The 12,541-nt window shown below is 30.3% G+C and overlaps 2 protein-coding genes across 4 annotated transcripts; one reads left to right on the forward strand and one right to left on the reverse strand.

Annotated features, from left to right (window-relative positions):
* The first annotated feature begins 2,110 nt into the window (after positions 1–2,110).
* Positions 2,111–5,912, forward strand: LOC114177987 (disease resistance protein At4g27190-like). The gene is made up of 2 exons (XM_085671438.1): positions 2,111–2,268; positions 2,722–5,912. The coding sequence occupies exon 2, from the start codon at positions 2,734–2,736 to the stop codon at positions 5,695–5,697; it is 2,964 nt and encodes a 987-aa protein (XP_085527564.1). The 5' UTR covers positions 2,111–2,268; positions 2,722–2,733; the 3' UTR covers positions 5,698–5,912.
* LOC114179529 (pterin-4-alpha-carbinolamine dehydratase 2, mitochondrial-like) lies at positions 3,083–9,161 on the reverse strand. 3 transcript variants are annotated; one of them, XR_014993953.1, is made up of 6 exons: positions 8,595–8,956; positions 8,097–8,182; positions 7,901–8,024; positions 7,748–7,816; positions 6,492–6,647; positions 3,083–3,234 (listed from the first exon to the last, which is right to left on the reverse strand). XR_014993953.1 is itself a non-coding variant. In XM_028065900.2 (5 exons), the coding sequence occupies exons 1-5, from the start codon at positions 9,013–9,015 to the stop codon at positions 6,559–6,561; spliced, it is 396 nt and encodes a 131-aa protein (XP_027921701.1). In that variant the 5' UTR covers positions 9,016–9,161; the 3' UTR covers positions 6,391–6,558. The 3 variants fall into 3 exon arrangements, 2 of the variants coding, with proteins under 2 accessions (XP_027921701.1, XP_027921700.2); XM_028065900.2 differs by lacking the exons at positions 3,083–3,234; positions 8,595–8,956 and adding an exon at positions 8,988–9,161 and having other exon boundaries at positions 6,391–6,647; XM_028065899.2 differs by lacking the exon at positions 3,083–3,234 and having other exon boundaries at positions 6,391–6,647.
* Positions 9,162–12,541: the final 3,380 nt, after the last annotated feature.

Consider the following 12,541-nt stretch of genomic DNA (forward strand, 5'->3'; position numbering starts at 1 on the left):
TAATCATAATTTTCATCTCATTATAAGTTCAATAATAGTTTTCAATAAAAATCATAAACTCAAATAACATATCATACAAATAGACATTGTTCTTATTAGTGACTTGAGATGAGCCATGGGACAAGTGACAAGATCCTGATGACTTTAATGATTCTTATAACTGGAACAAGGGAATCAACTAGAAGACTCGATATAGGAACGGGGGAATCGACTAGAAGACTCTCCAATGCTCAAGAGTCAAGAGTGATGATCTTTTAGAAAGTATATAAGAATGTAATTATCATAGAATGTGAAAGAATTAAGAGTGAGTATTTTTTTTTAGTTAAATATTATATGTATTTATAGGATATTTGAACCCTTGTGATTTATGTAATAAAAGCATAATAATAACAACTAACTAAATATGATATGATAAGATAAAAATTTACCTGATAACCGTATATTTTGGAGATATATGACATTAAACAATATCATAACCTAATCAAATTACCGAGATTTATTTACATTTTCTTTTATTAAATGAGAATTGTGCCAACAAATATATTTTAGAATATTATTTAACCATTTCAAGTTAATAATGTTGAATGAGTCTTTTTGACCATATTACTTAACATATGTTGTTGAGTTGGTTAGGTACCGAGTCGAAGCTGGCTTAATGTTTTGCAGGCTCAATCCTTTGTAATTTTAGAAAGTTTATTTTTTATTTTTTCAAATGTTATATCTTTTATATTTTTCACATTTAATTATATTCAAAATTTATTTTTAAACTTAAAATTATTATTATTATTATTAAATATCTTTTAATATAATATATAATTAAATACCTTTTATTATGATATATATTTTCTAAACGCAAAAAATAAAAGTATAATGATACTTTAATCCACTTTTTTTGACCCACTTTTAACCTACAACTCTCATCACCTTTAGATCATCACATCACATCACTACAAAAAATTAAAATAGATGATCTAAAGGTGATAAAAGTGGTGGGTTAAAAGTTGGTCAAAAAAAATGGGTTAAAATATCACTATCCAAAATAAAAACACACATAAAAGTAATATTATCTCGTGGGTATGCACATGTTTAAAATTAGTTACTTATAAAAACTTTAAATCAATTTTAAATTTTTTAAATTAATGACTAAAATAATTTTAAGTAAAAGTATATATTTCATATTTATAAACAAATATTAAACATTTATATACCTTTTACCCTATTTTTTTTCTTTTATAATTTTAAAGTTAGTATTTTTAAACAAATTTTTTGTTTTTGTTTTATGTAACATTTGAACTTTACTTTCATTTTTTCCTTTGACCAATTATTTTTCTTTTATGTGGTCAAAGTTTCTCTTTTACAAAGGATTTCAAAAAATATTCAATTTTTTATTCTTTTTCACAAAAAATATTGAGGAAATATTATAATTATATATATATATATATATATATATTTCGTTTTTTTCTTTCTTAAATCAAACTTGATATATGTTTGTTATATGAGATGCAAGTTCATCAATTCCATCAATCTTTTCAACTTATTTAGGTTTCTTAATTATTCTTACTCTTTATTACGCGACATTAAGTTTAAATCAAATAATAATATGTACTTATCATTTATAATTCAATATTTTCTAAATATTTATTTTAAATTATTCAATTATTTATTGTACAAAAATATTTAACTATTTATTACAAATAATATAACAATATTTTTTCACACATATCAGTTATTTTGTTCAATATGTTTAATATCTAAAATTATTCTACACAAATATTTAATCACAATTCATTTTAATATATATATATATATATATATATATATATATATTAAATTTTTAATTACTTATTATTATTACTCTATTGTTTGTTACTATTAATATTAATCTTTTAATTTTAATATATTTAATTATTTTTTTAAAATATAAAATTTATAGTTCAAATTAAATATTAATACATATTATAATATGTTCAGTGCGTTTCACGCATACAAAGACATGTATATATAAAATAGAAAAGTTTACATCAAGTGATAGAAGTTTTTTTTAAAAAGGTAAAGGTACAAAGGTTATCTTAAAATAAGACGCCAGAGCAATGTGTTGACTTAATGAACTCAACCAGCAATCGTCAAACACATTATTCATCATTTTGAAAAAATCAGAAATCAGGAGGATCTGTGCACAGCAGTTGCTGGCAGAAGTAGACACACATGAATCTTTTTTCTTAGTTTCTTAGCTGTCATGGATTCCAATACATAACCGTTGACAAAAAGGTACATGAATCATTCTTAACTGTTGCTCCTGTATGTTTCCCTCATAGATCTCAATTCTGGATCAATGTTGTCTTACCTAATTTCATCTTGTATACTAGCTAGTTTATTTAATTGGTGCTAATTCCACACTCACTCACTCACTCACTCACTGGTTTAACTTTATCTAAAACAATATCCCAAAAACATGTAATATAAAAAAAAATTGTGCTTAATGATTACATGCAATTTAATTTAGTAAAGGGTGATTAACAAAGGGTTCAATCATAATATTTTTTCATGTTCAAGTTTTAGAGTGTTTCATATTCATATTGAATAAAGTGATATATTTGTTTGTTTCAAAATTATATACTGCTGATGTCTGATACCTAGTGTTCAAAATTGTGTGGCATATATATTGAGAAAATAGGTAATGTGAGGTAGTTTACACTTTCAACATTTTTTGTGTTAACTTAGGTTTTCAACCTAATGTCTGGGCTTGAAGTTGTTGCCCCTCTTGTTGGAGCGGTGGGAACGATTGGGGTTGAAGAAGTACGTACTACAATTGCATCTAAATTTGCATTTTCCAAACATCTGGATGACAATTACCACATTTTGATTAAAGATACAGAGATGCTACAAGCAATACAGAAGGATAAAGAGATTGAAGCTCATCAAAACAGTCACAGAGATACTACCAATGCTTACAAACTGTGGACAAACAAGGTATCAGAGGCCACAGAAGAAGTACGGAAGCTGAAGCTTAAATATGAAATAAAGACTCTACCCCGGTGGAGGATTCAAAAACGTTCCCGTTTAAGTGAAGAAATGGAGAAGAAGAGCAATTGGGTTCGTCAACTTATGAATGATGGATGTTTAACAAATTTTCTTGTTGATAAACCACCAGAGCCTGTTTTAAAGGAGTTAAATGTTCCTCAGATAAGTGGATATCCAACCCTTCAAGGCGCCTTGGATAATATTCTGGATTTGCTGAAAAATAATAAGATCAAAATCATTGGAGTGTGTGGAACAAAAGGGGTGGGGAAAACAACAATAATGCGGAATCTAAACAACAATGAAGAGATGGCTAAACTGTTTGAAATTGTCATTTTTGTAAAAGTCACATCCAATGATCGTAAGCTTCAAGAGAAAATTGCTCACCGGTTGATGTTGGACAAAGGGACCACAAAGGAGGATAGTGACGATGTTGCAAGAAGAATACACAGAGAGCTAGACAACAAAAGGTATTTATTAATTTTGGATGAGGTTGAGGATGCCATCAATTTGGAGCTGTTGGGAATCCCAAGTAATGGCAGCAAGGTGGTGATTGTCACTCGATTCCCTCGTGTTTATAAGTGGAATAGGGTGCAGAGGGTAATCAACGTCGAGAAGCTATCTCTTGATGAAGCATGGAAGATGTTTAGAGATACTGTTCATGCCTTCAATCCTAAGATTGATTCCCCTGACATTCAACTACCTGCAAAACTTGTATGTAAAAGATGCTGCTGTGGTCTTCCACTTCTCATTTACAATATAGCAAACTCTTTTCGATTGAAAGAGTCCGCTTCTAGTTGGTGGGCGGGACTTGAAGACCTTAAACCATGGCCAGAACTTCAAAGCCAAGGTTTAGAAGAGTTGTACTCGTGTCTGAAGTTCTGTTATGATGAACTCAATGATAAAAGGAAGCAGAAATGCTTTCTATACACTTCAATGTATCCTGCAGATAGCAAGGTTTACTCTGATTATTTAGTGGAGTGTTGGGCAGCACAAGGTTTACTCGGTGATATAAATGATGAAAGATCATATCAAAGTGCACGCAATCGTGGTATTGACATATTAGAACATCTTGCTAATGTATCTCTACTAGAGAAAGGGGAAGCAATGATATATGTTAACATGAACCATTGCATGAGACAACTTGCATTGCACATATCCTCTAAAGATCCTGAGTGTAGCTTTTATCTTCAAGACGGTGAAGAATCTGAAAATCTCTCAAATTCAAGAGCTTGGCAGCAGGCTAGGTGGGTCTCTATGGGACAAGTACATGATTTACGAACAAGCCAGGATTGCAGCACGATTTTGACATTGTTGCTGAGAAAAATTCCTGAGCTACCAGAAAGTTTTTTTGAGAACATGAGCAGTCTACTTCTGTTAGACTTGTATAGTAGCATGATTACACAACTGCCGTCATCTCTATCAAAATTGACTGGTCTACGGGGTTTATTCTTGAACAGGTGTGAGCTATTGGAATCACTATCATCTGAAATAGGATTACTTCAATTTCTAGAGGTCCTTGACATACGAGATACTAAAGTAACTTTCATACCTCTACAAATTGGATTTTTGACTAAGCTAAGATGTCTGCGAATCCCATTCATTGCAAGTGAAGATAATCAAGTTCAAAATGTTCATGCTATTTCAAAGCTTCATAGGTTGGAAGAATTAACTATTCAAGTCATATCCTATGAACAGTGGTGCAACCATGCTGAAAATGTGTTGCAACATGTGGCTTCTTTGGAAAATGTAACCCATCTCAGATGTTGTTTTCCCTCCTCAACCATTCTTGGAGAATTTCTTTCAAGAAGCAAATCATGGCATAAGAAGCAGAGTTCGTTTAGATTCACTGTAGGATGCCAGAACTCAAGGCGACCTCAAATTCTCGAATCCTTTGAATATAAAATCACTAATTATTTGAGGTACTGCAATGGTGGACAGAAGGATGACCCGGCAATTATTGAGGTACTACCAAAAACTGATGCATTTGAATTAGTCTGCCATAAAGATATGAAAAAAATTTCCAATTTTGCTGGCATAGCTTGTTTGGAACGCATTCGTGGTCTTTTGATTAAAAGATGCAACCAAGTTTTGACAATTGTGTCAGGCGAAACAAGTAGCAATGCCATGAACGGAATCCAAATAGAAACAACAGTCATCTTACCAAATTTGGAGCAACTTTATTTGGAAAATTTGCTCAATTTAAAATGTGCTTTTAGAGGCCCCCTGCACAGTGGAACATTTTCCAGATTACAAGCTCTGTCATTGAAAAATTGTCCAAGACTGAGTCAAATTTTCAGTAATGGAGCAATTCAACATTTTTCAGAACTTCAGAAGCTGAAACTAGAAGATTGTTCAAAAATTGAAGAACTTATCGGAGAAGACATTGAAAGAGAAAGGGATGTGCTTCCAAAACTGGAAATACTTCTGCTAGTTAACTTGCCTAACTTAAAAAACATATGCGCAACTCATACATTGGCTTGGTCCTCTTTGGAGCTGTTAAGGATACATAACTGTCCTAAGTTTAAAACTTTACCACTGGACAGTACCAATGCAGTCAACTTAAAGTCCATTAAAGGACAGCAAGAATGGTGGACTAACTTGGATTGGACAAACAATGACGAGGTGCATCAGCGATTTCAACCCATATTTGTTGCTTCCAATGAGTATTTTTCTTAAATATTTTCTTTCACGCCGTTGAATGTAAAAAATAAGGTGTGCTTGCTTGTCCTTCCTTACTTTATTGGAAGAAACTAGAGAGAAAGGCAGCTTGTATTGTATTGTTTTATGGTTTATTGTGTGTTTGTGCCTAAAAAACTTTTAGACTTGGAACTAAGTCGATTAGAATGTTTAATATGTGATTGAGTTGAAAGAGAACCGGTAATGTTTTTTCATTCAAACTTAAATTACTTTTTATGTATATTATTTGTCTTCATAATTAATGAGATAAAGAAGTGAGAACCTCTTTTAGAATTGTTATTCGAGATATCACCTCAACCAGATATAAGATCAAATTATAATTTATAGGTGAAGTGCAAATCTAACTTACAAATCGGGTTTTGTTGAGGTTGATTTAGGCATGAATTCACTTGTTAAGATAGTATTACAGTCTATCAAAAGTCTATTCTGGCAAAATTTGTTGGAGTTATTATGCCACAACCATCTCATACTTAAGCAATAATTTTATAAGTAGTTTTATCATTACAGAGATCTAAATTGTTACTCAAATTTTAGTAATTGTTGAATTAACAAAATAGATTCCTTACAAAAACAATTGTAAAAAATATTTTTTTATCATTATCTAGCACATATACAAGCCTATATACTGAGGTCTTATTAAAAAGAATGTCATCATTTTATATCTCAAATAAGTAAATTGTGATCACTAGCGTGAACATGCTTTTGATTGAAAAAAGATCATTCCAAAGACTTTCTACGAAGCTTTAAGCAATCAAGTAGATGAAAATACTAGCCTGAAAACAGAACATTACTGCCAATAGACAAGTAATAGTTCTGCTAATACTGCTTAGCATTGTTGACTCAGTCAGAAGGCTTCCGTCTAATTAAGTCAAGCACATCAAGCTTATCGATCTTAGCAGCAAGTATGAAGTCATTTTCTGTCAACCCTCCTGCAAAAACATGAATATAGGTAAATGCTCGTTTATGGTATTCTATGTATTAGATAGTAAATTTAAGAAAAATAAATGCTTAAAATAACCAAGGAAGCAAGTTTATTGAGCCTCCAAATCTCTGCTAATCTTAAAATAGAGCATGGTTAAGCTATGACGTTACTGAAACCATCTACTACAGATACAAATGAGTTTAATATGTAGCTATAACCAAGGCTTAAGAGACACACAAAAAATCATTATCAAAGATCTAAGAAGTATATCATAATATCATTTACTACCATTTGTGCCATAAGAATGAAATTTTCTACTAAAGGTATAAATTAGGGTGCAGCTTTACAAATTTAGTAAGAAAATGGAAAGAAGACAGAAAGGGACGGAAAACCGGTAAAGCATAATTAACAAGACTATGGAAAGGAGTATTTAAGAAAAAAAGTTGCACAATTTCTGTGAATATGGATAACATGAAGAAAAATTAGTACAGGATTCAACTAACTTACCTATTTACTTTAGTGATCTGTACGTCGAAAATACATAACATTGATCAAAATGTTTATTTGATTCAACTCTTTTCCGTCATTGTCTAAATGAGGAAGATGAACGTAATATCCAAAAAGTAGGGTTTACTCTGAGAAAATAAAAACCAATTTTCATCTCTCTTGTTTTTTATTTTTAATTACAAAATGTTACTTTTTATTTTATTTTATTTTTGAAAAGATTTTACTTTTATTATTACCTGTAGGAATATTTGAAAATAGAAAACAAAATAAAAACTAAGCATGTCCTAAATTTTTTTCGTATAGCACATTTTCATATACTGTGTTCACTGTTAGCCATTCCACGGCTTCATTAATTTTACTTCCAAAGTACCGTATGCTCTCAAACGGGGTTTTCTAGATTGTCTTCATTTCATGCTTTTCTCACGACACACACTTTCTGCAAAAGATCAAATAGAAACTGAAGCTTATTTTTTTGTGATAGGAGCTTCTAGGGGAACTCGTGTAATCAAAAAAGGGTAAGTTTCATAGATCCACTGAGTATGCTATTTTTCTCTCTCCAAAGAGGGAGGAACTTATTGCTTTCCAGAGAATAATTCATACCAATAGCATGTGTCCAAATCTCTATAGTAACATTATTCCAGCCGACAAGGTGAAGATCGGGATGATGACCTGCATTATAAACATCTCTTGGTCACATGTTGTGTTTTCCCTTGAAAGTGAGATCAATAACAAAATGAAAACAGAACATAATACCTTCACTTTCAGCAAGAACAGATACTATCCTAAGAAAATCCAGTCCCTTGGAGAAGGTCCTTGCTGTCCATGATCGCTTCAGTTTCATGACACCACCATCGTTTACCAAATTCCACTCAGCAACCTAACCACTCAATATCAATAGCCAAGACCATGAGTTATGAGACTTATTAACCTTGAATTGACAGATACAAACCTGTGGCATTAGAGTCTGTGCTGAATCCTCACTCATGGGCCGTAATTCCTTCAGATTGCATGGCACACATTTCTTATCTGTCAGACCTAAGGGAGGACAAAAGAAAATTCATCTATAAAAATCTAGAAGCTCTTTCATAATTTTCATATCTCAAAAGTACAGTATAAAATCAAGATTTTACTGTAAATATAATGAATACAAAAAACTTGAAAGACTAATGATTTATTATTTACTACAAGTACATGAGGTAGGCTGGATCAGAATGCACTTTAACTTCAAATGGCTAGTCTTGTTATCCAATATAAAACTATGGAATATACAATGTCATACACTTGTTCCTTAATTAAAGAAGCCATGAGCAAAGTATGCAAAGCAGTTCCAGGTAAAGAACATGCAGAAGAGAAGTATATACATATATAAACATATTGTATGTACAATGACAAAATTCCTAAACAACACTGTCAATCAACAAAATTCCCTGGGGACAAAACTCCTTACCACTAGAATAGCACAAAAGATCAACCCCACAAGAGAAAAGGGTCAACTTTAATTTGTGTATCACATGCAACAGGTTCTGCAACATCAACTAGAGTAACATTTCACAACCACAACACACAGACATGAGTAGCATGTCCAGTTTCAATAAATTCATATCCCATTCAACAGTATCTGTCTTGATCGTCACATACTACACATTTTTTCTAGTCTTGGTGATGCAAATGTTGTAAATCTAAAGAGAGATCCAATTTGATGAAACTAAAAACATGACCTTTATACATATGATCGGCATGACGAGTACCAAAAAAAAAATCAATCAGCAATGAATACACATTTATATAGACAGGAGGAAAGCATGAGCATATGAGGAAGCTATTTAATGCAGCAACGCACGTGTAAGCGATGTGTGAGAAGCAGCCATGTCTGGAGCAAGAAAAGGTAATGGTAGATTAGGTTGGAGAGAAGCACAAGGGAATAGGAATCGAAATTGGAATAAATGTACACAGAAAATGGATGAAACAATGCAGAGGATGTCACTCTTCTTTGTCTGATCCGAAAATGAGGCACCGCCACGCGGGACCTTAAATTAAATTATGTAATTGTTTTAGCTATTTACAAAGAAAAAATATAATTAATACGTTAAGTTAATTATTTTTTCGTAAATAATTTTTTATATTAAATGTTTTTGAAACAATTTTTCATTTTTGTTTTATTAAATGTTTATAAATTTCTATAATTAAATCTTATATTTAATTAGTATTTTTCTAAATTTTAAAGTTTTCAATGTAAATTGTCAGTTAGTAATGTCTTGGTAAAAATGTATTCTCGTGTGATCTTTTAACCATCAAAATAATACGTACTTAATAGAAAAGCAATTAAAGTGTATCAAGTGATATTTGCTTAAAAAATAGGTATTATAAAATATTATGTTCATATATAATTTGGATCTAGGTTGAATATCATTTTGAAGTTATTAAACATGTAGAACGACTCCTCGCATTTGTAGTTTTATTTAAACGGAAATTATTTTTTATTTTATTTTTAGTTTTAGTTCATTTCCTTTTATGAATAATATATATGGATGAAGTGGATAAAACGTTGAAATATTCCTGAAAAACCAATGACATCTATTATCAACAGATATATCCTTCCCTGATAAATATTTAGTTAAAGTTATAAATTTTATAAATCAATAAATGTCCTTGATGAAAAAAAAAGAAGAAAGAAGAGACAACAACATAAAGAAGATAGAAAGAAATTGTTTGAAAAAAATTATTTAATTCTTAATATATATATATATATATATATATATATATATATATATATATATATATATATATATATATATATATATATATATATAATGAAACATGCTATGTCAACAATATTAATAACATTAATGCTAATTTTATGTATTGAAATAACTAACATAAATTACAAATTATTGTTATTATGGATTGATTTTGAAATCTAACTTGATTATAAATCATCAAATATATGCAAAATTAAACATAATAATATAACTTTTAACTACACGAGTGTGTTTATTTGTTCCTTAATGGACTTGTCAATATAACATAATACATTTTGAAACTGGCCATATATCAAAAAAATAAATTATTGCTTTTTGCACTTCCATAATAATTATTGTGCCCAACGTAGAAAAAAATGTTTCACGACACCGTCACAACTTTCACTACAGCCAGCCAGTCTGCGGCATCAATAGTGTGGATGAAGGAAGCAAAAAGAGGAGAGAGAAAGCGGGAGGGGTGAAGAGAAGAGAAAATGTAAAAATAACCTATTTCTAAAACATATCTTATGTGGAAAATTATTTGTAAAATATATCTCAGAAAACTCATTCAAGAAACATTTTATGAGTTTCACAAAAGCTTTTTTTAAAATTTAATTCCAAATAAATTATTTCCAAACATATTTCATACATTTTGAAAAAATCTATTCGGAAATCAATTTTTTTCCAAAATCCTATTTTAGAAATTTCAGACAAATTGCAAGTTTAATCATTTAGGGAAAAATGTCATTTTTGTAATTATAATTACAGAAAAAAATATTAGTGCCTTTTAACTCTCAAAAAAGACCGTTTTCAATATCACTATGCTTTGCAATGACAATTAATAAGAGTCAAGGCCAAACGCTTTCGAGGATTAAACTTTATCTTCCACTTTCAATATTCACACATGAACAACTATAAGTTACTATTTTTAGTGTTAAAAACAAAAAAAGTTTAAAAATACTTATTCTAAAAGAAAATGAGAATGTGACCAACACAACAAAACATTGTGTACAAACAAATTTTTGAAACTCTTTAAAACAAAAGAGATATAACAAAAAAATAAGATATGTGTATTTCACTCTGTATTTATAATTCTTTGTGAAAATTTTTGAACTCTTTATCTTATTTTTTGAACAACTTATTTGCTTTTGATTTTTGTACGTGATTTGGTTATATCCAATACATCAAACAATAACTTTGTGCCTTATAAATTACATAGTTTGGTGCCTTGACTAATAAATATTATAGAAACCAAAAAGGCATGATACTTCCAATATATATGTCATTATATGTACACCATTTAGTGGTATTTTTGTAATTTAGTATTATTGTCACTATAAAAATATTAGAATAACTGAAGAAATTTTTTTGACAGATATATTTTTCTCGGTGAATTTGAATTACTAACGAAACATTCAATGTAATTAAAATTTTAATTATTGACTTAAAAATTCGTCAGTAAAATTTGTTGTTAACATAGATTTCAATTATCGACAGAAACGTTAATCGATAAAATTTGTCAATACTTACATAATTTAATAATTGTCATTAAAATTTGTCGATAATTTTTTTTTACCAATGGATCAATGCGTCGATAAAAGAAGCGGGAAATTTCCTACCTAAAATTCACCTTAATAGGTTGCATCATAAATATAAAACAAGAAAAAAAAAAGAAAAAGAAAGAGGAAGAGGAAAAGAAGGAGGGTGAGGATGAGATGTCGCGAAGGCACAATAGTGACAAGGCAGTGGCATCACACAGTGCTTGTGCAATGGTGGTGCAACGGTGACGCGGTGGTGACATAATATGGGTGGTTAAGGAGAAAGAAAAAGGAAGAAAGAAAGTATAGTGAGAAAAGTGGGGAAGGATAAGGAAGAGGAGGAATAGACGACAACAGTGACGATGGTCGTGGCAACGATGGATCTATTGAGGTGCAGTGGAAGAGATTCTATGCCAAGAAAAAGTTGGAACATATACCCTAAAGGAAAAAAGAAGAAAAAAGGAGAAGGAAGAATATGAACCAATGTGCGCTATTTATTGACAGATTTTTCGATCGATAAATTTTACTGATAGATTTTTCTGTAAGTAATTACCAAAGGATTTTATCAAAAGATTTTTTTGATCGGTAATTATTGATGAAACAAAAGTTTCGTCAGTAAAATTTATCGATAAATTTTGACCGTCGATAATCCATTGGTGATTTTGGATTGACGGACCAACAACAGGATTGTGACATCCAATTTAATAGCAATTTTGTAACAAATAAAACATCACATAATATAGTCTAATAGAACAAACTAATATTAATATACTATAATAATTAGTATAGTCATCCAAAATATATTAGATAAACATAAGGATCAAGGGCGCAAAACAACCCAATAAGCAAATTACGAAATAACAAATTTGCAAAAGATTGCTCAATGGAGCATAAAAGACACAAGACAAGTTCTTCAAACGGTGTTAAAAAACATATATCTAAAATGTCTACTCTAGACAGCAGTGCATCTACCATCTTGATGATGAACAAGTGTCTCCTCATTTGCTCACACCGACATTGGTGGTCATTGCAAAAAGAAAACAACAATACAAAAAAAAAAGGTAAAGTAGAGAAAATAAGTTAACAGATAAATAAACAAGTTAGAAACATAAGCAACA

Source organism: Vigna unguiculata, chromosome 3 (assembly GCF_037176805.1).
Source record: "Vigna unguiculata cultivar grain cowpea cultivar isolate G323 ecotype 2 chromosome 3, ASM3717680v1, whole genome shotgun sequence".
Classification (NCBI taxonomy): Eukaryota; Viridiplantae; Streptophyta; class Magnoliopsida; order Fabales; family Fabaceae; genus Vigna; species Vigna unguiculata.